Below are 20,942 nucleotides of genomic sequence, written 5' to 3' on the forward strand. Positions count from 1 at the left end.
TTTTATTTTTACATATTTTTATAGTATTGTGCATAAGCAAAACGTTTTGTCCGTTATAAACTAACTATAGTATTTTAAATAAAGTGCCTTTGGGAGTCATAGGGTGAGGTTTCAATGACTGAGTCCCTCTATGTATATATGTGAAGTCTGGCTGTCCTGCATTATGCAGCACAGTGACCAGGATGAAGAAAAGCTCCATGCAGGCTAGATTTTCTCCTAAACACACAGTATTGTATATGGACATCATACAGACAAAAAAATAAAAAATTCAAACATATACATTTACCACATTGTACTGATTGTATATGTTATGTTTTAGTCTCACACTTGGACTGAATATAATGTCGTATAAACTGATTAAATTAGTGCTGTTTATAAAGTTATGAAAATAATTAATTTTGTACAATAAGATATATGTTATTTTGTAGAATATGATATATGTAGCACACACCTGCAGAGAAAGGCATGAATGCATCATTCTTCACAAATTCTCCTTTTCATTCAAGAAGTTCTGAGGGTTGAACTCATGTGGAAACTTCCACCAACTTTCCTCTCAGATACAGGATGATAAGTGTCCCCTGTAAAAGCACAGATTTATAATACGATTAGCTTGTCTAGAACTCTTTATGGTGAAGATGCTGTTTGGTAGTTGTTATAATCCCACAGGGTAAAAAATATGGTGACGCTTTACCATATGGGCACATTATTATGTTAATTCATTCTGAACTATTGCACAGATAATCATGAGTTAATGTTTAATTCATGTGAAGCTAAACTATTTATTAATGATTACTGCATGAGCAACAAATGAGCATTCCATATGATTCATACTTTAAATGATCTAAGAATTGGTATAATGTTAAATGAGTTGTAATGCATTAATTCCCAATAACATTTTATTTTAACTGAGGATGTCAGTGTTAATTACCACAACGTCCAGTGGTCTACTTTAACCAATTATTAGCTAATTGTTTGCTAAAGTATCATTGTTGTGACTTGTTGCTCATGCAGTAATCATTATTAGCTAGGCATTAACTCAAGATTATCTGTGCATTAGCTAAGCATTAATTATGGAATATTAGTTCGCCCATATTTTAAAAGTGTCACCAAAAAAAGTCTTCACTCCTTATTACCTGTCCACTAGCTTTTGTATATTTAAGCTCTTCTATCTCTGTTCCTGATTGTTGTTAGTGTTAGTGGGTCTAGTGTTTCTGTTTTGTTTAATCAAGGTCTGTTTGAAAGTAGATATGGATCCTTTTTTTGTTTTTATTACAGTAGACTGGTTCATTGTAGTACTCTTTAATTGTAGAAAACAACAGTATGGGTTATTTGTGTATATTACTATAGTTGTTATGTTGCTATACAAACTATAAAATTACCACAACAAATGAATTCTGGTATTTTACTATAGTATGGGTAAAACACTATAGTATTTCTCTATAGTATTCTGTGGAATAACAGTTAAAATAATTAATTATTAATAATTAATTTGATAATCTTTATAAGATTAATTAAAATATACTTACACAACATTTGAAAAATGTTCATAGTTCATTCATTCATTTAATTTTAGGCTTAGTTCCTTTATTAATCAGGGATCACCACAGCGGTATGAACCGCCAACTTCTCCAGCATATGTTTTACGCAGCGGATGCCCTTCCAGCTGCAGCCCAGTACTAGAATACATCCATACACACTCATTCACACACACACACACACACACACACACACACAAACACACACACACGCACACACACACACACACACACACACACACACACACACACACACACACACACACACTACAGACAATTTAGCTTACCCAATTAACCTATAGCGCATGTGATTGGACTTGTGGGGGAAACCGGAGCACTCGGAGGAAACCCACGTGGACACGGGAAGAACATGCAAACTCCACACAGAAATGTCAACTTATCCAGCAGAGGCACAAACCAGCGACCTTCTTGCTGTGAGGCGACAGCTCCACTCACTGCACCACCGTGCCACTTATGCTCATACTTCTTAATGACACTATTAAAAGCCATATTAGCTTTGATTCAAAGTAGATTTCAAAGATTTGTAGCTGTGCAGAAATGTCACCTTTGGGATGCTGTAGCCCCGGAGTTGAGTGTCAGTTCTGGCTGTGTGAAACAAACTAAAAGGAGTCATTTCAGCAATACGCTGACCCTCATGAATCACTACGGCGTTTCTGTCCTCAAACGTGACATGATCAAGAGCACCAAGGACTTCATCAATCTTCTGATGACATTGCTCTAAGGATATATATATATCACTAGAAAAAACTTTGATTAATTCATTTTGATATTCAATTTATCTTGCTTACTTTGTATATGAGTGTGAGTCATCAAATAGAGTTATGGTTCGGAGTGTGTTAGAGGTTGTTTCAGTTCCAGCAACAAACAGGTCAAACAGCAAAGTGACCATCTGTGACTCATCAAACGAGGTGCGTTGATCTGCTCTCTAATAATCTAATTAAACTGTGTATATTTTATGGAATTACATCATAGCTGCACCCACAAACACTTATGAGTGTCTTACCTTCTCCATCTCCTCCAAGTAATAATCAATCAAATCTCTAGGCTCCCCAGCAACCTGTGACTTCTTGTGCTCCTCCATGACTTTAAGAACATGATTTGTGATTTGCTCAAAATACTAAAAAGCTTTCCGGAATGGCAGTGGGAAAATCCTTAACGCCGATGCTATTTCATAGAGCTGAAATTCAAGATATATATATAGTAAAAAACTGTCTTTGACAGAAAAGTATAAATAGACACTGGTTTTATTTTTATTTTTTTCGATGGTCTGTGTCAAAGTCTGGAAATATTCATCCTGATAATCAAATCGTGACCCCAAAATGACTGAGGCAATGATGTTTGAGGCAGCTTGGTGATACAGATGTTGAGGGTCAAGAGATGTTTTTATTTTTGAGACTTAATGCTCTCTAGCAAATTTGAGATCCTTAAAAAGTCTTCAAATATTGGACAATGAATATGACCCTGCATGATAAATGTTACATTAACACATTCAACAAAAAAATTCTCCTATTTTTCATGAGCTGAACTCAAAGATTGAAAAGGTTTTATATATCCACAAAAACTATTTCTCCAAAATACTTTTCACACATTTTCCTAAATCTGTGTTATGAAGCACTTCTTTGCTGAGATAATCCACCCATCTCACAGGTTTGGCTGATAAGACAGCATGATTATTGCACATGTGTGCCTTAGGCTGGCCACAATAAAAAGCTACTCTAAAATGTGCATTTTATTACACAGCACATTGTTACAAGTTTTGAGGGAGCATGAAATCGACATGCTGTGACTGCAGGACTATCCACCAGAGTTGTTGTTTTTCAGAGAATTTGTCAGTACATCTCTCACAATTGCAGACCATGTGTAAACACACCAACCCAGGACCTCCGCATCCAGAATCTTCATGTCCAAAATAATCTGAGACCAGTCACCTGGACAGCTGCTGCAACTGTTGGATTGCATAACCAAAGAAAGTCTGCACAAACTGTCAGAAACTGTCTCAGGGAAGCTTATGCTCCTCGTCCACATCGGGTCTCGACCTGACTGCAGTTCATCATCGTAACTGACTTGAGTGACAAATGCTTACATTCAATTTAATTCAATTCATCTGGCACTTCTAAGAGGTGTTTCCTTCACGAATTAATCACTGTTTTCAGTGTACTTGGCAGATGGTAATCAGTGTGAATGGTATTGTGTGGGTGAGGGGTTTGCTGATGTCAATGTTTTGAATAAAGCAGCCCATGGTGGCGGATGATGTTATGTATGGGCAGACATATGTTATGGCCAACGAAAAGTTCAGCTCAGTAACATGGTTACTGATCTACTAGATGACTAGACTGTACCTTGCTATTTATTACAAACAGAGAACTGATACGCACACACACAGAACTCCTTTAATTTTCTTTGCTGACCTTTATACACTTTGTTGAACTAGAAATGTAGACTGTAAAGGTGAAAAGGTAAACTAAGTTTTAAAATATGAGTGAAGAGATAATTATACTTTTACTATAGGTCAATGTCAGCATGAACTCCTGATAAAGTTTTTCCTGAAGTTTTATTTTGACCTGTAATCTTGTTATTTTGATTATTGCCAGTTTGTGCTGCATTAACATTTTTTGGCAGCATGAATATTTCAGTGACCAAACAACAAAACATCCTGACAGACAATTTTAAGAGCGAGAACATTTCACAAATAAATCTAAATCTAAAATGGGATTGATGCAGTCAATGTGGACCCACATTTATTGTCTAAAAAATAATCAGGTGTTTTTGCACTTTGCTCTTGGTCTCTGGTTTATCACTTTGTCTTTCACCATGGGGACTTTTTATTTTATTATGAACCATTTTATTCAATGGACAGTGGCTTGACAATCTATAAATTATAAAATAACATATTAAAAAAGTCTTAGCCTGGCAATTTACAGTTGAAGTCAGAATTATTAGCCCCTCTTTGAAATTTTTTCTTTTTGAAATATTTCCCAAATTATGTTTTCACAGTTTGTCTGATAACATTTTTTCTTCTGGAGAAAGTCTTATTTGTTTTATTTTGGCTAGAATAAAAGCAGTTTTTAATTTTTATGAACCATTTTAAGGTCAAAATTATTAGCCCCTTTAAGCAATTTTTTTTTGACTGTCTATCAGCTTACCTGAACAACCTTTAGACATTGCAAATTATCTCTTAAATTGGGACAGTTATGCAATGCATAGTGACAAACAAGTGTTTAGAAATTGGAGGCAGTGCCCAACAAGCCTCCACTGGGTTTTGTCTAACAAAGCCGGCTGTATAACAGGGGGGCCAAGCTGCGGGAAAGAAATACTCATATTACTCCCTACCTCTAGTTCTAAATTATTCGCCAAGTGGCAATGGCCTTCACACTGCAAATTAGAGATTTTAATTAATGAAGTGGTCCATACAGACAGGGGCAGGGCATCCCAAATTTATCATATAAGTGTCTGGCTGCAGTAATCTCATTCAGCACCATACTGAGGCTGAGCCTGGCATAGTTCTATGCAGTAGATTACAGAAGCACAAAAAAGGTAATTCAGGCAAAACTAGAGGCAATGTTAGAAATGGGAGTAAAAGAGGAATACCACAGCGACCGGACAAGCCCGATAGTTTTAGCTTCTAAAACAGATGTCTTTGTACGGTTCTGTTTGGATTGACGCAGGACGAATGCTGTGTCAAAAACTGAGATAAAAGGGATCTCCCTTATCACCGTTATCATGACGTTCAGACTGCACCAATTTGTTAAACTTCCTTTTGGGTTGTTCGAAGCCCCGGCTATGTTTCAGCATCTTATGGACAAGATCCTCTGGCCACATACTGCATATGTCGCTGCGTATTTTGAGGATATCATCATCTATTGTAATGACTGGCAGTGGCATGTGCAGCTTCTGAGGGCGGTCCTGTGGCCAATCAGAAAGGAGAAAACAAAATGCATGCTGACGTCATGAGGTAAAAACTCCAGATGTAGTGTCCACATGACCACACTGTACCAGAAGTTACTATCCTGGCTGGAGTTTTCGGAAAGTTTTGGTTTCAGTTACCTGACATTTTGTTTTTGTGTGGACAAACAACGAAAGCGCGTAGAAAAAAGTGCGGTTTTGAAAATACCCATGTTCGTGTGGACAAGGACTTAATGTAAGCACTCCAAAGAAAAACACATCTTAAAAGAAACCGGACAAACTTATACTTAAAATATACCGAATAAAGAACTGAGGGAAGTACTTACACAAGACAATATCTAACTAAACTGAGACTGAAATGGAACTACTACTAGCCCTGCTAATTATTAGCCCTAAATTGCTCCCGCTAGAACCAAAATTGGAATATGCATTTATTGTGGAAAAATAAATCAAAATCACAAGAGACACCTTAAATACTGTTTGTTGTATTGTCTGCAATGAAATACAAGTCAAAGTAAACTTACTAATCACTACTTTCTTTTTTTATTTGCCTTTTTGATACTGTCTCAACTGTTGCAACATAGGCTAATTCTGAAAAAGAAGCCCTATATACATTTCTGGAGATTGCGAATTATGTCACCAGAAGTACAAATGGCTGCATTTCGTCTTTAAAATGAATGCTACGAGGCAGTATGATGCCGTCCTTTTTTCGCGCTAACAGCTAACTACTTACCTATGTATGGACAGCTTTCCTTCTGTTGTCCAGTGGCTCGCAGTGTACGTCGGAGGACTTGAGAGACAGAAAATAGTTTACTGCAACAACGGGGCATCAGCTTCCCATTCACATTTGAATGGGTGAGGTCAAGCATTGCCGAACTGAGTTGTGGATACATCGGCACAGCTTCAGTGACATTGCTTGCTGTAGTAATTGTGAATTTCTCAACTTTTGGTCGGTGAGTCAGTCAGTCAACAGTGGCCTCTGGTGGGTTTATGTAAGAAGAGCAGGAGCAAAAAAGAGGAGAAGAAGTGAAGGGAACTCATTCATTCATTCATAGTCCCTTTATTAATCTGGGGTCGCCGCAGTGGAATAAACTGCCAACTTATCCAGCATATGTTTTACACAGCGGATGCTCTTTCAGCTGCAACCCATCAATGGGAAACATCCATACACACTCATTCACACACATACACTACACTACTACAAAGTAAAACAGAACAGGACAGGCATATGACATGGCTGAAATGTAAATTCATTTCAGTTACTAGAATATTTAGACTAGATAGATAGATAGATAGATAGATAGATAGATAGATAGATAGATAGATAGATAGATAGATAGATAGATAGATAGATAGATAGATAGATAGATAGATAGATAGATAGATAGATAGATAGATAGATAGATAGATAGATAATCAAAATAATAAAAATTAGGCATCAGGAACATCTTTATCCAGAACACCTGAGGACACTGGTCTCCCCACCCATGTTTGTAATCTTTGCTTATCTTTTCAACTACTTAATCTGTTTCCTGACTTCAGTTCAACACAGTTTAAAAAGGTCAGCAAAGTTTAAAGAAGTTTTGTCTGTATGTGTATCAGTGTTCTGTCTGCAATAAAAAGCAGGTTACATGTGGACTGTCTAGTAGATTAATAACTATGTTGTGTAAGGATGAGAATTACAGTGGTTCGAACTGTAGTTTTGCCGAATCACTAAAAATGATCAGTGTGATAGCGAAAAACTGTACATTTCTAATCAAACCATCCTTCTGCAATCTTATACCAAAAACGGAATTAATTAATTATTTCTGAAATAAGTATTAATAGCTAAAATTTTGAGAGAGTGTTGCTATTATGTGATTATGTTGTACTGATAAAGTACACACAAAAGTAATTCAAAGTAAGAGAGAGAGAGAAATATTTTTATTGATTTGTATGAATAATATGATATATTGAATAATATCATTATTTATATATTTATTAAATTATTATGTATAAATATCTTATATATAATAAATTATATATATTTTTTGTTGTTGTTGTTGTTGTTTTTACTAATACTACTACTATTTACTGTACTTTTTTAAATGTAAACTTTATAAATGCTGTGGCAATACATTTGTAACATTTGTCATGTCAATAAAGGAATTATTGAATTGAACTGAATTGAGAGAGAGAGAGAGAGAGAGAGAGAGAGAGAGAGAGAGAGAGAGAGAGAGAGAGAGAGAGAACAAAGAACAGAGAGTAGGCGCCAAAGAGAGCCAGATAGGACTAGCAGGAAAAGATCCAGAGCAGGAAAAGAGCAGAGCAGGAAAAGAGATATTAAGTGTTTTAATATCGACATCAGCACAATTCTTTGTCATAAATACAGTTTTCAAAATGTCATGGGGGAACAATTAGTTTTCCATCTACTGTAAAGATTTTGCTGCATTCCGTTAAGTCCTCATGGCACCACAGCTCTTTCCTCCAGCAAAAATGTAACTCTTAACTCATTAATGCATGGTTTATAAAACAATCATGTTGATATTTTTTAAAATGGAACTTTGAATATGAAATGTTACATTGCATGTGCATGAACTACCTAATCTCCTTAAAACTTGAATTATTAAATTAAGTTCTAGTCAAGTTTGATTCAGTGACCAAATTAGGCTTCGACAAAAAGTAAAGATGGTCCACACTCAATCATTTATTATACATAACTACCATACAGGGGCGTCACGGTGGCGCAGTGGCTAGTACAATCGCCTCACAGCAAGAAGGTCGCTGGTTCAAGCCTTGGCTGGGTCAGTTGGCATTTTTGTGTGGAGTTTGCTTGTTCTCTCCGTGTTGGCGTGGGTTTCCTCTGGGTGCTCCGGTTTTCCCCACAAGTCCAAAGACATGCTGTATAGGTGAATTGGGTAAGCTAAATTGACCTTAGTGTATGTGTGTGAATGAATGTGTATGGATGTTTCCCAGTGATGGGTTGCAGCTGGAAGGGCATCCGCTGCATAAAACATATGCTGGATAAGTTGGCGGTTTATTCCGCCGTGGCAACCCCAGATTAATAAAGGAACTAAGCCAAAAAGAAAATGAATGAATGCACAGAAATACACAATGACAGCACTCATCCATTACTTTCATTTTAATCAGTGACTGATAATGAAAGAAACAAACTGCGCTGTTTAATTTGACCTTTTTGTATTTCAAGAGTTCATATTTAGCTGATGATTGATAATAAAGCGTGTTGGCATGTTGTCCCGGGAGAGAGCCCTGAGCTCAGAAGATCCTCGAGCCCAGGGCTCCCTCCAATTTGAAGGGTAAGAGGGGAGTTTGAGCTCAGGTAGGTGTCTCAAATCTTGGGTTAACACTCCTGCAGGAATCAGAGCTGAAGCACTCAACACTGGAAAGAAGTAAAGGAGATGCAAAGTCACTTCTGTAATAAAATGTAATGTAATGTGTATTTATATAGCGCATTTATTGTGTATGGCCATACACCCAAAGCACTTTACCATCATCTCTCCACACCACCACCAGTGTGCAGCATCCACTTGGATAATGCGACGGACATGTTTCCTGGAGGTGTGTTACTGGGGGCGTGTTTTTGTTTATCTTTCTTTTTTTAGCCTTGTAATGGTTGTGAATGGGAGGGTTATGGATCTGGAGTGTGATGGGAGTTGGATTTCCTGGTGGTTTCTCTTGTGGGTGATGTGATTGAAGGGTGAGAATCCAATGTGGTGTTGGAATACAGTTTGAGAAGTTCTGGTTTACTGAGGGTGTGTTTACTCAAGGTCTGAGTTTCCGGAGTTCTGTGACTGTGATCTTTTTGGTTGGGTGAACGAAGGAGGTGGCTGATGCATATGCTGAGGTAGATAAAGTGTTTTGTTGTTTTGAGGTGGAGGGAGAAGGGGATCTGGGTTGGTGGAGTCAGGCAGAAGTAGAGTGGGTGATTCGACGGGCTCTCGCTGAGGCCTCAGGCTTGGGCAGGAAGCCTCATGGAGCTAGATGGTGGTGAGCTGCCATGGGTGTCTCAGGAAGAGCTGGGATCCGTTCTTTGTACCTCGCTTAAATGATCTAAGATGATTTGGCAGATCCTGAATCTTTTAATCTTGATAACTGATCTCTGGCTAATTTGATTCTTCAAACAAGTTCGTGAATCAGATTAAAATGTCTGGATGAACTGATCTGAGATCTCTGCGTGTGTTATGAAGGACAAATCTATCAATCCTTGAAATCATGATCAGCAATGCAACGATTGGCTGACGGCATAGCAGTGTCAATATACTTTCTTTTACTTAATCTCTGACTCTGAATCTCGGCTCTTCTTCATCTGACAGATTGGTAATTTTTGGGTTAAAACTGTTGGTTCATTCCTAGTAACTAGCATTAAAATTGGTTATATTAAGTGTAGATTTTCAAAAATGATAGAAATAATTACATTTTGCTGTAATTGTTCAACAAATAACCATAACAATAAAACAATGAGTTTAACAACATAAGACAAATGTATTTTTATTGTCAGTACAAGTTGTCATACACAGTTTATGTGTTACTGTCTTACACATTTTAGTGTATTGTGCGTTATAAGCAAAATGTTTTGTGCGTTATAAACTAAATATAGTACTTTAAATGTGTCTTTCCGAGTGTGACACAAATATCTTCAGTTAGCATATCCATGGGTCTTTCCAGGCGTTCGCAGCTCTACAATCATAGGGTAAGGTTTCAATGACTGAGTCCCTCCATATATATATGTGAAGTCCGGCTCTCCTGCATCCTTCGGCCAGACCAGACGAAATCTCCGCAGCACAGTGACCAGGATGAGGAAGAGCTCCATGCGGGCTAGATTTTCTCCTAAACACACACGAGGACCTAGAAAACAGAAAAGTATATGTACATTATACAAACATAAAAAACTCAATACAAACTAAATTAGTGCTATTTATAAAGTTATGAAAATACTAGTTATTTTGTAGAATAAGATATATGTAGCACACACCTGCAGAGAAAGGCATGAATGCATCATTCTTGACAAATTCTCCTTTTTCATTCAAGAAGTTCTGAGGGTTGAACTCATGTGGAAACTTCCACTGACTTTCCTCTCTGAGAGAAGATGACAGATACGGGATGATAAGTGTCCCCTGTAAAAGCACGTTTATAATAAGATTAGCTTATGGAACTCTTTATGGCAAAATGCTGTTTAGTAGTTGTTATAATCCCACAGAGAACAAATAGGGTAACACTTTACAATAGGGGCACAGATAATCATGAGTTAATGTTTAACTCATAAAGAGCTACACCATTTATTAATGATTACTGCATGAGCAACAAATCTTCTAAACATTCAACAGTATAAGATTCATACTTGTGCAATGTATAAATTGGTATTAGTTAAATTAGCTGTAACACATTAATTTCCTAAAAATATATATCTTTTAACTAATATATCTTTTAACTAATGATGTAAATTCATGTTAATTACCACAATAGTCATAGTTATGTACTTCAGCTTCGAGTGATCTGCTTTAAACAATTATTAGCTAATTATTTGCTAAGGTATCCTTATGACTTGTTGCTCATGCACACTATAAAAAAGTGAGTAAACCCGTTGCCTTAAAAGTAACAAGTTGATTTTATTTAAAAATCTGCAAGCCCATTGACTTAACTTTTATAATTATACACATAGTTTGTTTACTTAGTAAATATAAAGCAACGAGTTTACTCTCTTTTGTAAAGTCAATTAATTGATTTTTACAATGCAGTAATCGTTAGCTATGGATTAACTCAGGATTATCTGTGCATTAGTTATATTAGTTCCCTCATACAGTAAAAGTGTTACTACAGTAATTTATGGAAAATACTATAATGTTTTTGAACCATACTTTAGTAAGGTGTTTTATAATGTATACAGTTGAAGTCAGAATTATTAGCCCCTCCTTGATTTTTTTTTTTTTTACTATTTTAAATATTTCCCAAATTATGTTTAACAGAGCAAGGAATTTTTCACAGTATGTCTGATAATATTTTTTCTTCTAGAGAAAGTCTTATTTGTTTTATTTTGGCTAGAATAAAAGTAGTTTTTAATTTTTTAAAAACATTTTAAGGTCAAATCTACTGGCCCTTTTAAGCTATTTTTTTCGATAGAACAAACCATCATCATACAAAAACTTAATTACCCTAACCTATCTAGTTCACCTAATTAACCTAGTTAAGCCTTTAAATGTCACTTTAAGCTGTATAGAAGTGTCTTGAAAAATATCTTGTAAAATATTAGCATTAGCTATAGTTGTCATAATTCACATCCTGTATTGTAGTATAATGTACCCTATTATTGTAGAAAACAATAGTATGGGTAATTTGTGTATATTACTATAGTTGTTGTGTTACTATAGCAACTAAAATATTACTACAACAAATTAATTCTATTACTTTACTTTAGTATGGTTCAAAAACACTAGTTTTTACTATAAATTAAATGCAATGTAATACTTTACAAAATACTATATTGTTTTGTTCTGTGAGAATAGTTAATTAATAACAATTAATTTAATAATAATTTTTTTTTAAGATTCAATAAAATATGTTCTTACACAACATTCGTAAGATGTTCTTAATTACAATTTTTAATGACACTGCTAAAAGCCATATTATCTTGAATTCAACAAAATGTGAGTAGTTGAGTATAGTCAGTACATTAAATGTTACCTTTGGGATGCTGTAGCCTCTGAGTTGAGTATCGGTTCTGGCAGTGTGAAAAACACTAAGAGGAACAATATCAGCAATACGCTGACCTTCATGAATCACTGCTTGAACAAAATGCATGGCGTTTCTGTCCTCATATGTGACATGATCATGAGCACCAAGGACTTCATCAATCTCCCGCTGACATTGCTCTGAACACGTATACATATATCAGAAAAACATTTAATCAATTTCATATAAAATTTTTATGTACACCAAAATATGCAATTTTATACACATCATTTCACCAACATGCATATGTGTAAATATATATATAGTCCAGACACTAGTCCTGTCTTGTCTAGTATGTTGTGCTCGGCTCGAGTATTCTCGGGTCAAGCACTCATATTCTGTCATTGTATTTGTCATTGTATGAGCACTGTCTTGGCCGCGCTCGGGCTGTGCGCACTCTCACTTGATGCGTGCTCGTGAAGTCCGTGTGTGCTCGGGATGCACGCTTTCGTCCTGGTGTTTGGTCTGTCTGCAGCATGCGGTTTCATTCTCAACATTTTAGTCTTGTTGGTTTCAGTTGGCGTTGGGATGGAACATGCACGTTGCATGTGTGAGTGCACGGTGAGTGTTTTTATTTATTGTGTACTTGTATCTTGCGTTTAATCTTCTGTTGGTGTTGTGTTTATGTGTCATGTTCATGTGAAAACACGGTTAATGAGTTCTCTCATTTGCTGTGTATTCTAGTCCTGTTTTTCTCTTGAGCACATGGCTTGTGTTGTCTCTTTGTGTCATGTACTCTTGTCTACTGTCTAGTCCCACTGTCCTTGTTAACCCATTATTTGTTTATTATTTCTCCTTTATATTCTTCTCAAGTCTGCTGTCCTGTGCCAGTTCGTCGTCAATTATTGCCTTGTTCTGTCATGCTCAGCTCTGTCCAGCCCTGATCCCTGCCAGCCTTCCCAGTCAAGTTTGTTTGTTTGTTTATTTGTATTTTTTATGTTTTCCCTATTGGGATTGTTACATTTTTGTTTTATTTTTATTATTAATAAACCCATTTGAGTTCCTACACTTGAGTCCTTGTCTTTTCCCCACCAATAACTGTGACATTTTTGGCTTTATACACCAATTAATTTAAAATTAAACAAACACAGTGTTCTTTAACTGCAGACTATCAGCTTTAATTTGAGGGTGTTTACATCCAAATCAGGTGAACGCTGTAGGAATTAAGCTGCGGTCACACTGGAGTTTGTGTGTGAAATTCTGTCGTATGGCGCTGCAAAAAGGGGCGGGATTAAACAAGATGATTAGACATTAAAAAAAGCAAGTGATTGCTCCATGTTTTACATTTCTGTCCACAGAGGTCATGTTTTGATCCTCGATTGGTCTCACGCAGTCAAGTGATGCGATTTCGCAGGTCAGACCAAGCTTGAACTTTGCACCACAGCGAACTGCGAAACTTAACGCATGACCCTGCGTTTCCGGTCTGACGCATTCGCGTGCGTATGAATGGAAGTCTATGGTAGGAAAAGCCCAGTGTGCCTGCAGAATTACAACAGTTTGCATATGTGCCTCCCACTTGCTACGGGACCAAAAGTAATTGAACAATTGGCTTCTAAGTTGTTCCATGGCCAGGTGTGTGTTATTCCCTCATTATCCCACTAACAATGAGCAGATAAAAGGTCCAGGGTTCATTTTTAGTGTGCTTCACATTTGCATTTGGAATCTGTTATTGTCAGCTCTGAAGATGAGATCCAAAGAAGTCACTATCAGTCAAGCAAGCCATCATTAGGCTGAAAAAACAAAACAAGCCAATCATAGAGAAAGCAAAATCAATAGGCGTGGCCAAAACAACTGTCTAGAACTGACTTTTTTTCTACTGTTTTTAAAAAGATAGCACCAGTAAGCTCTGCAACATCAAAAGACCCGGAAGACGAACCGCAATCGCAAATGAACTTGATGTAGTAACCAGCAGTATGGATGCCATCTTTACTAACACACTAAATACTGTGGCACCCATCAAATAAAAAGGCTAGAGAGAATAAAACTACACCATAGTATAACAGTCATACTCGCGCCCTCAAAACAGCAACCTGTGCCCTGGAACGTAAATGGAAAAAAAAAAAACAAATTTAGAAGTTTTTACAATTGCGTGCAGAGATAGTATGTCCAGCTATAGGAGAGCTCTAAAATCTGCCCGGGCTAAGCACCTCCGCAAACTGATAGAAAATAATCATAACAATCTTAGATTCCTATTTAACACCATTGCTTCATTAACAAATAATCGGTCATCTTTGGAAAAAAATGTTCCACCCCATATTAGTAGTGATGACTTCATGATTTTTTTCAGTGATTAAAATCGAAGGCTTTAGACAGAAAATAGAAGATGGAAAATTTTCCGCACTGCCTTATACTTCAGATCCAGTAAACATTCCAATGATTCAAAATAACCTACAGAGCTTCAGAATCATAGAACAAGAAGAGCTAGATAAAATTATAAATAGCTCTAAAGCAGCGACATGTACGTTGGACCCAATTCCAACAAAATTACTGAAAGAATTGCTACCTGTTATAGCAGAACCTCTTCTTAACGTTATCAACTCTTCTTTATCTTTAGGCCATTTTCCAAATCCTTTCAAGCTAGCTGTTATTAAGCCTATTATTAAGAACCCACAACTGGACCTCAGCAACTTAGCTAATTATAGGCCTATTTCAAATCTTCCATTTATGTCTGCCAAATTATGCTGTTTTCTGCAGACGAACAATGTTCTTGAAGTGTTTCAGTCAGGTTTCAGAGCTCATCACAGTACAGAAACTACATTAGTGAAAATAACCAACGATCTACTCTTAGCTGCTGACCAAGGATGCATCTCGCTATTAGTTCTACTCGATCTTAGTGCCGCATTTGACACCATTGACCACAATATCCTCATAAATTGCTTAAATTCTACAGGTGTCCAGGGACAGGCTCTACAATGGTTTAAGTCATACTTAGCTGACCATTACCAGTTTGTGAATATTAATGGACAGCCTTCACAAGTCAGCCCAGTAAAGTATGGGGTGCCTCAAGGATCAGTTTTAGGCCCTTTGCTGTTTACAACATACATGCTACCCTTGGGAGACATTATTAGAAGACACTGCTATGCAGATGATACTCAATTGTATATTTCAACAAAACTTGATGAGATGTCTGAACTGTCTAAGCTAACTGAGTGTATTAAAGATGTTAAAGACTGGATGACCAACAATTTTCTTCTCTTAAACTCTGACAAAACAGAATTGTTACTTATTGGGCCTAAATCCTGTATACAGCAGATCTCACAACTCGACCTACAATTACAGGGATACAAAGTTAGCGTTAGCTCTACTATGAAAGTTCTGGGTGTCATATTAGACAGCAATTTATCTTTTGAAAATCATATATCCCATGTCACAAAAAGTGTCTTCTTTCATCTCAGAAATATCGCTAAGTTATGAAGTATGCTATCCATCTCAGATGCAGAAAAGCTAGTCCATGCTTTTATGACTTCTAGGCTGGACTACTGTAATGCACTGTTTGCTGGCTGCCCAGCATCCTCTATTAATAAACTTCACCTAGTACAAAATGCAGCTGCCAGAGTTCTTACCAGGTCTAGAAAATATGATCATATCATCCCAATTTTATTCAACTTTTTTGAATTAAAAATATTGCTTCTTACCTATAAAGCTTTAAATAATCTAGCTCCTGTTTATCTAACCAAACTTCTGTCTCGCTACAATCCAACTCGCTCTTTAAGATCTCAAAACTTAGGGCTTCTAGTAGTACCTAGAATAGCAAAGTCGAGTAAAGGAGGTAGAGCCTTCTCATTTATGGCTCCCAAACTCTGGAAAAACCTTCCTGATAACATCCGAGGCTCAGACACACTCTCCCAATTCAAAACTAGATTAAAGACCTATCTTTTTAGTAAAGCATACACTCAGTGCATCACTTAGCGGTATGATACATGAATGTGCTCCACACAGGTTTCTTCATCTCGTTTATATACACTATGAACAGCAGCTACACTAATTATTCTCTATTTCCACCAGGGGATACTCATCCCGAGACCCTCAGACCATGCAGCGCCACTAATTCGATCCAAGACCAGCGACGAGATGATCCCAAGGTTTCCATATCCTGGACCAGGCCGTATCCTGAGCAGCTACTGTGGTGGTCATGGAGGAGTGGAGAGCATGAGACTGATCCCTGTGACGCTCCAGGGACTGATGGGTCTTCTCTGAGGTCCAGGTTCCTGCCCCCGGCCCTTGACTGCAGCTCTGCACAAAACGTTTGGCCAGTGGAGAAATGGTCGTGCCCATCTGAGCTTGGTTTCTCTCGAGGGTTTTTTTTCTTCACTTTCGCCAATTGGTGAAGTTTTTTCCTTGCCGCTGTCGCCACTAGCTTGCATGGTTCGAGATCAGTAGAGCTGCGCATCGATTGATTGCTCTTCAGTGTTTGGACCCTCAGTAGTGATTAATAAACCACACTGAACTGAGCTAAACTGAACTGAACTTAAACTTTGAAAACTGAACTGACAGAGATTCAATTTACTATGATCTTTTATGTGAAACTGCTTTGACACAATCTTCATTGTAAAAGCGCTATACAAATAAAGGTGAATTGAATTGAACGACAAACACAACCGTCGTGGAAAACTGAAGAATTTTTTCCATGATGAAGAAAACACCCTTCACAACAGTTGGCCAGATCAAGAACACTCTTCAGCTGGTAGATGTATGTGTGTCAAAGTCAACAATCAAGAGAAGACTACACCAGAGGGAATACAGAAGGTTCACCATAAGATGTAAACCACTGGTGAGCCAAGACAAGATTAGAGTTCTAAAAAAGCCTTCACAGTGCTGGAACAACATCCTATGGACAGATGAGATCAAGATCAACTTGTACCAGAGTGATGGGAAGAGAAGAGTATGGAGAAGAAAAGGAACTGCTCATGATCCTAAGTAGTGAAGCATGGTGGTAGTAGTGTTATGGCGTGGGCATGTATGGCTGTCAATGGAACTGGTTCTCTTGTATTTATTGATGATGTGACTGCTGACAAAAACAGCAGGATGAATCCTGAAGTGTTTCAGGCAATATTTTCTGCTCATATTAAGCCAAATAATTCAGAGCAGATGGAGAATGAAACAAAGCATATTGCAAAAGCAACCAAAATGTTTTTGAAGGGAAAGAAGAAGAATGTCATGCAATGGCCAAATCAATCACCTGATCTGAATCCAATTAAGCATGCATTTCACTTGCTGAAGACAAAACTGAAGGGAAAATGCCCTAAGAACAAGCAGAAACTAAAGACAGTTGCTGTAGAGGTCTGGCAGAGCACCACCAGGGATGAAACCCAGCGTCTGGCGATGTCTATGATTATTATTCTATCCCATTACTTTTGGTCCCTTAACAAGTGGGAGGCACATATGCAAACTGTTGTAATTTCTACAGCGTTAGCCTGATTTGGATGCAAATACCCTCAAATTAAAGCTGTGAGTCTGCAGTTAAAGCACCTTGGTCACTTCATTTCAAATCCATTGTGTTGGTGTATAGAGCCAAAAATGTTAGAATTGTGTTGATGTCCAGATTCTTATGGATTTAACTGTTTGTGTGTGTGTGTGTGTGTGTGTGTGTGTGTGTGTGTGTGTGTGTGTGTGTGTGTGTGTGTGTGTGTGCATGTGTGTGTGTGTGCATGTGTGGATATATATATGTGTGTGTGTATATATAAATATTATCATATAAATTATATATAAATGCGGAATAAATTTTAGTCATACAGATAATTCATTTTGATACAATAGTTTAGGGATGTTTTCCTTACCTTGTATATGAGTGTGAGTCATCAAATAGAGAGTTAAAGTTCTGAGTGTGTTAGAGGTTGTTTCAGTTCCAGCCAAAAACAGGTCAAACAGCAAAGTGACCATCTGTGACTCATCAAATGTGGTGCGTTGATCTGCTCTCTAATAATCAAAATAAAGTGTGTAACCAGTGAATGTAATAAAATTACATGACAACACACAAAAACCGCTTTAGGCACTTACCTTCTTCATTTCCTCCAAATAACAATCAATCAAGTCTCTGGGCTCTCCAGCAACACATGACTTCTTGTGCTCCTCCACAACTTTAAGACCATGTCTTGTGATTTTCTCAAAATAGTGAAAAGCTTTCCAGAAGGGCAGTGGGAAAATCCTTAACACTGGTGCTATTTCATAGAGCTGCAATTCAAGATAAAATGTGTTTACATTTTTTTATCAAAGAAATGTCAGTACACTTTTCAGTTTTGTACAATCTATGTATGTATTTATTATTTATTTTTGGCAGTGCTTATTTACACTCAGTGTAAACACACAAAAAAATAGTAGTAAATAAGATTATGAATATCATCTTGTTTATGTCTACTCGAGTATTTTAATATTGGTGAGTTAAGATAGTGAAAACAGCCTTTGACAGAAAAGTATACATAGACACTGGTTTTATTTGTCTTTGTATTTACCATTGCCCATGGACCAATGGCAATTTTAGTAAGTTTTTCCATGGTTTGTATCAATGTCTGGAAATATTCATCCTGGTAATTAAATCGTGACCCAAAAATGACTGAGGCAATGATGTTTGAGGCAGCTTGGTGATACAGATGTTGAGGGTCAATTGACTTTCCTGAAAAAGAAATGCAAGAGATGTTTTCTTTTTTAATAGCTAATTAAATGTTTTCTTTTTTTAGCTAAAATGAAATTGTTGAGTTTATATGGTTGTTGAGTGTATAAAGATTCAAGTGGTCATATTTACCAGCAGATTCCTCTAGTAGTAAACAGATATGTTTGACCTCCTCCAGAATCCTCTGCTCCATACTTTTCTTTCCAAGGCCGAAGTTCCTCAGTGTGGTCAGAGCAAAGCGCCGATGTTCACGCCAACTTTCTCCATAATCTGCCATGATCACCCCTATAAAAAATATAATTCGAAAGCCATTAAATCCTAAAAGTAAAAGTTTGTTAATATAAATTCGTTAAAATACCCTACTCAGTGCAGATGTGTGAGTAAATGCATTACCTTTGCTCCTTGTTACATGACTGATCATCATATGGTTTGGTCTACCGGCAAACTCAGCCGCTTGTGTGATCAGTGCCTCCTTTATCATTTTCTGTCCCGTTAACACCACTGCTGGTTGTGAACCAATGTATATCCCGTAGATTGGTCCATAGTGCTGAGCAAACTGCAGAAAAACAAGTTTGGATGCATTTCTTATTTTAAATTCTCTAGTTTTCATTGTGTTTGAGGTGCTCTGATGCACTTACCTTGTCAAAGTCTTTTAATGGGTTTATGCGGTTCAGTTGTAGCAAATTACCAAAAAATGGAACAGGTGCGGGTCCAGGAGGAAAGTTTTTGGGTCGCCGAATTCTCAGTTGCAAGTACAGAAGAAAGGCTCCAAGACACAACAAAACCAGTGCAGTCAACATAGTTACTGTTCTATTAAATGGTCAGACTGAACTCTGGTATTTAATACAAACAGAGAACTGATACGCATGCACACAAAACTCCTCCTTTCAATTTTGCTGACCTTTATAAACTTTGTTGAACTAGAAATGTAGACTGTACAGGTGAAAAGGTAAGCTAAGTTTAAAAATAAGGGTGGAGAGATAATGATACTTTCACTATAGGTCAATGTCAGCATGTACTGTACTCCTGATAAAGATATTCCTGAAGGTTTAGTTTGTCCTGTGATGTAGTTATTTTGTCCATGCTGTTGACCAGTTTACTCTGCAATAACAATATTTTTGGCAGTCTTTCTGTGACCAAACAACAAAATGAAATGACAAACAACTTTTTAGAGCAAAACAATTTCAAAAATAAATCTTTGATTGGTGCAGTCAATGTGGGCCCATATTTATTGTTTCCAAATAATCAGTTGTTTTGAACTTTGCTTTAGATCTCTGGTTTATTATGGGGAGCCACTTTGTCCTTCACCATGAAGACTTTTTAACCCCAAAACCATGTTATTTAATGGTAAGTTTCTTGAAGAAAATATAGATTTAATAACACCAAGTATTTTGTCTGCCAATGTATGTATTTTTTTGTAATTCTCTATAGCAAATTGAGCAAGATTTAAAAGAGCTACACATCAGATCAGATTACTTGAACAACCTTTAGACATTGTATATGACCTCTTAAATCAGGACAGATAGTAACAAACAAGTTTTTCGTAGTTGTAATTATCTGAGAGGACAGAGCTCGATGTTGACTGTAAATACCTATAATGTTCAAAAAATAAATTTACTTTAAATTTTGGTTTATTTAACATTGTGTCAATAGAGTTTTTTGAAAATCCTGAGGTACTGTTGAGAAAGGGCAGCACAAAACACAGCCTAGTGGCTTTTGTGTGCACAAAAGTTAACTTGTTCTGCCTATGTTGTCAATGGCAAAAAAATCTCCAAATCATTTTCTTTTAGACTATCACAAGCACTAGACATAAATCCTCCACATAGATTGCATTGCTTCAAATGGGCCATGCCTCTCAAGAGCCATAGAGGCAGAAGCATAATTTGATTGTGCCCCTAATAGTAACTCCCCACATAGCAAAATATCTCTGGCTCAGCTCTGGCCCACACAATCAGCTTTTGCTTGGCCCACATGCCGCAGTGAATTACGGTACAAGACTGGACCATATCTGGCTTCCAGACAAGGGCCAAACACGGACCATATCTGGGCCAAGTCTCAGCCGAGTTAATAACCCATAACTGAGCCTAAAATGGGCCAGATTTTGTATGTTGGTATGTTACGACTGCAATGAAATTGATAAACCCATAAAT

At 37.0% G+C, this 20,942-nt stretch overlaps 1 protein-coding gene and 1 pseudogene across 1 annotated transcript; both read right to left on the reverse strand.

Annotated features, from left to right (window-relative positions):
* Positions 1 to 524: 524 nt before the first annotated feature.
* On the reverse strand, positions 525 to 6,328 carry LOC130231451 (cytochrome P450 2B12-like; annotated as a pseudogene).
* A 3,593-nt stretch (positions 6,329 to 9,921) lies between these two features.
* On the reverse strand, positions 9,922 to 19,605 carry LOC130232289 (cytochrome P450 2F2-like). Its single transcript, XM_056462105.1, has 9 exons — positions 19,431 to 19,605; positions 19,186 to 19,348; positions 18,925 to 19,077; positions 18,635 to 18,795; positions 18,183 to 18,356; positions 17,963 to 18,101; positions 12,138 to 12,325; positions 10,432 to 10,573; positions 9,922 to 10,304 (listed from the first exon to the last, which is right to left on the reverse strand). The coding sequence occupies exons 1-9, from the start codon at positions 19,590 to 19,592 to the stop codon at positions 10,096 to 10,098; spliced, it is 1,491 nt and encodes a 496-aa protein (XP_056318080.1). The 5' UTR covers positions 19,593 to 19,605; the 3' UTR covers positions 9,922 to 10,095.
* Between the last annotated feature and the right edge of the window lie 1,337 nt (positions 19,606 to 20,942).

Source organism: Danio aesculapii, chromosome 7, assembly GCF_903798145.1.
Source record: "Danio aesculapii chromosome 7, fDanAes4.1, whole genome shotgun sequence".
Classification (NCBI taxonomy): domain Eukaryota; kingdom Metazoa; phylum Chordata; class Actinopteri; order Cypriniformes; family Danionidae; genus Danio; species Danio aesculapii.

Excerpts from the sequence above, each read along its gene's own strand:
- LOC130232289 (XM_056462105.1), bottom strand. The coding sequence starts at position 19,592 with ATGTTGACTGCACTGGTTTTGTTGTGTCTTGGAGCCTTTCTTCTGTAC. Across the intron at positions 19,349-19,430 it reads CATTAAAAGACTTTGACAAG|TTTGCTCAGCACTATGGACC; the intron begins GTAAGTGCATCA and ends GTTTTTCTGCAG. Across the intron at positions 18,796-18,924 it reads ACTACTAGAGGAATCTGCTG|GAAAGTCAATTGACCCTCAA; the intron begins GTAAATATGACC and ends TTTCTTTTTCAG.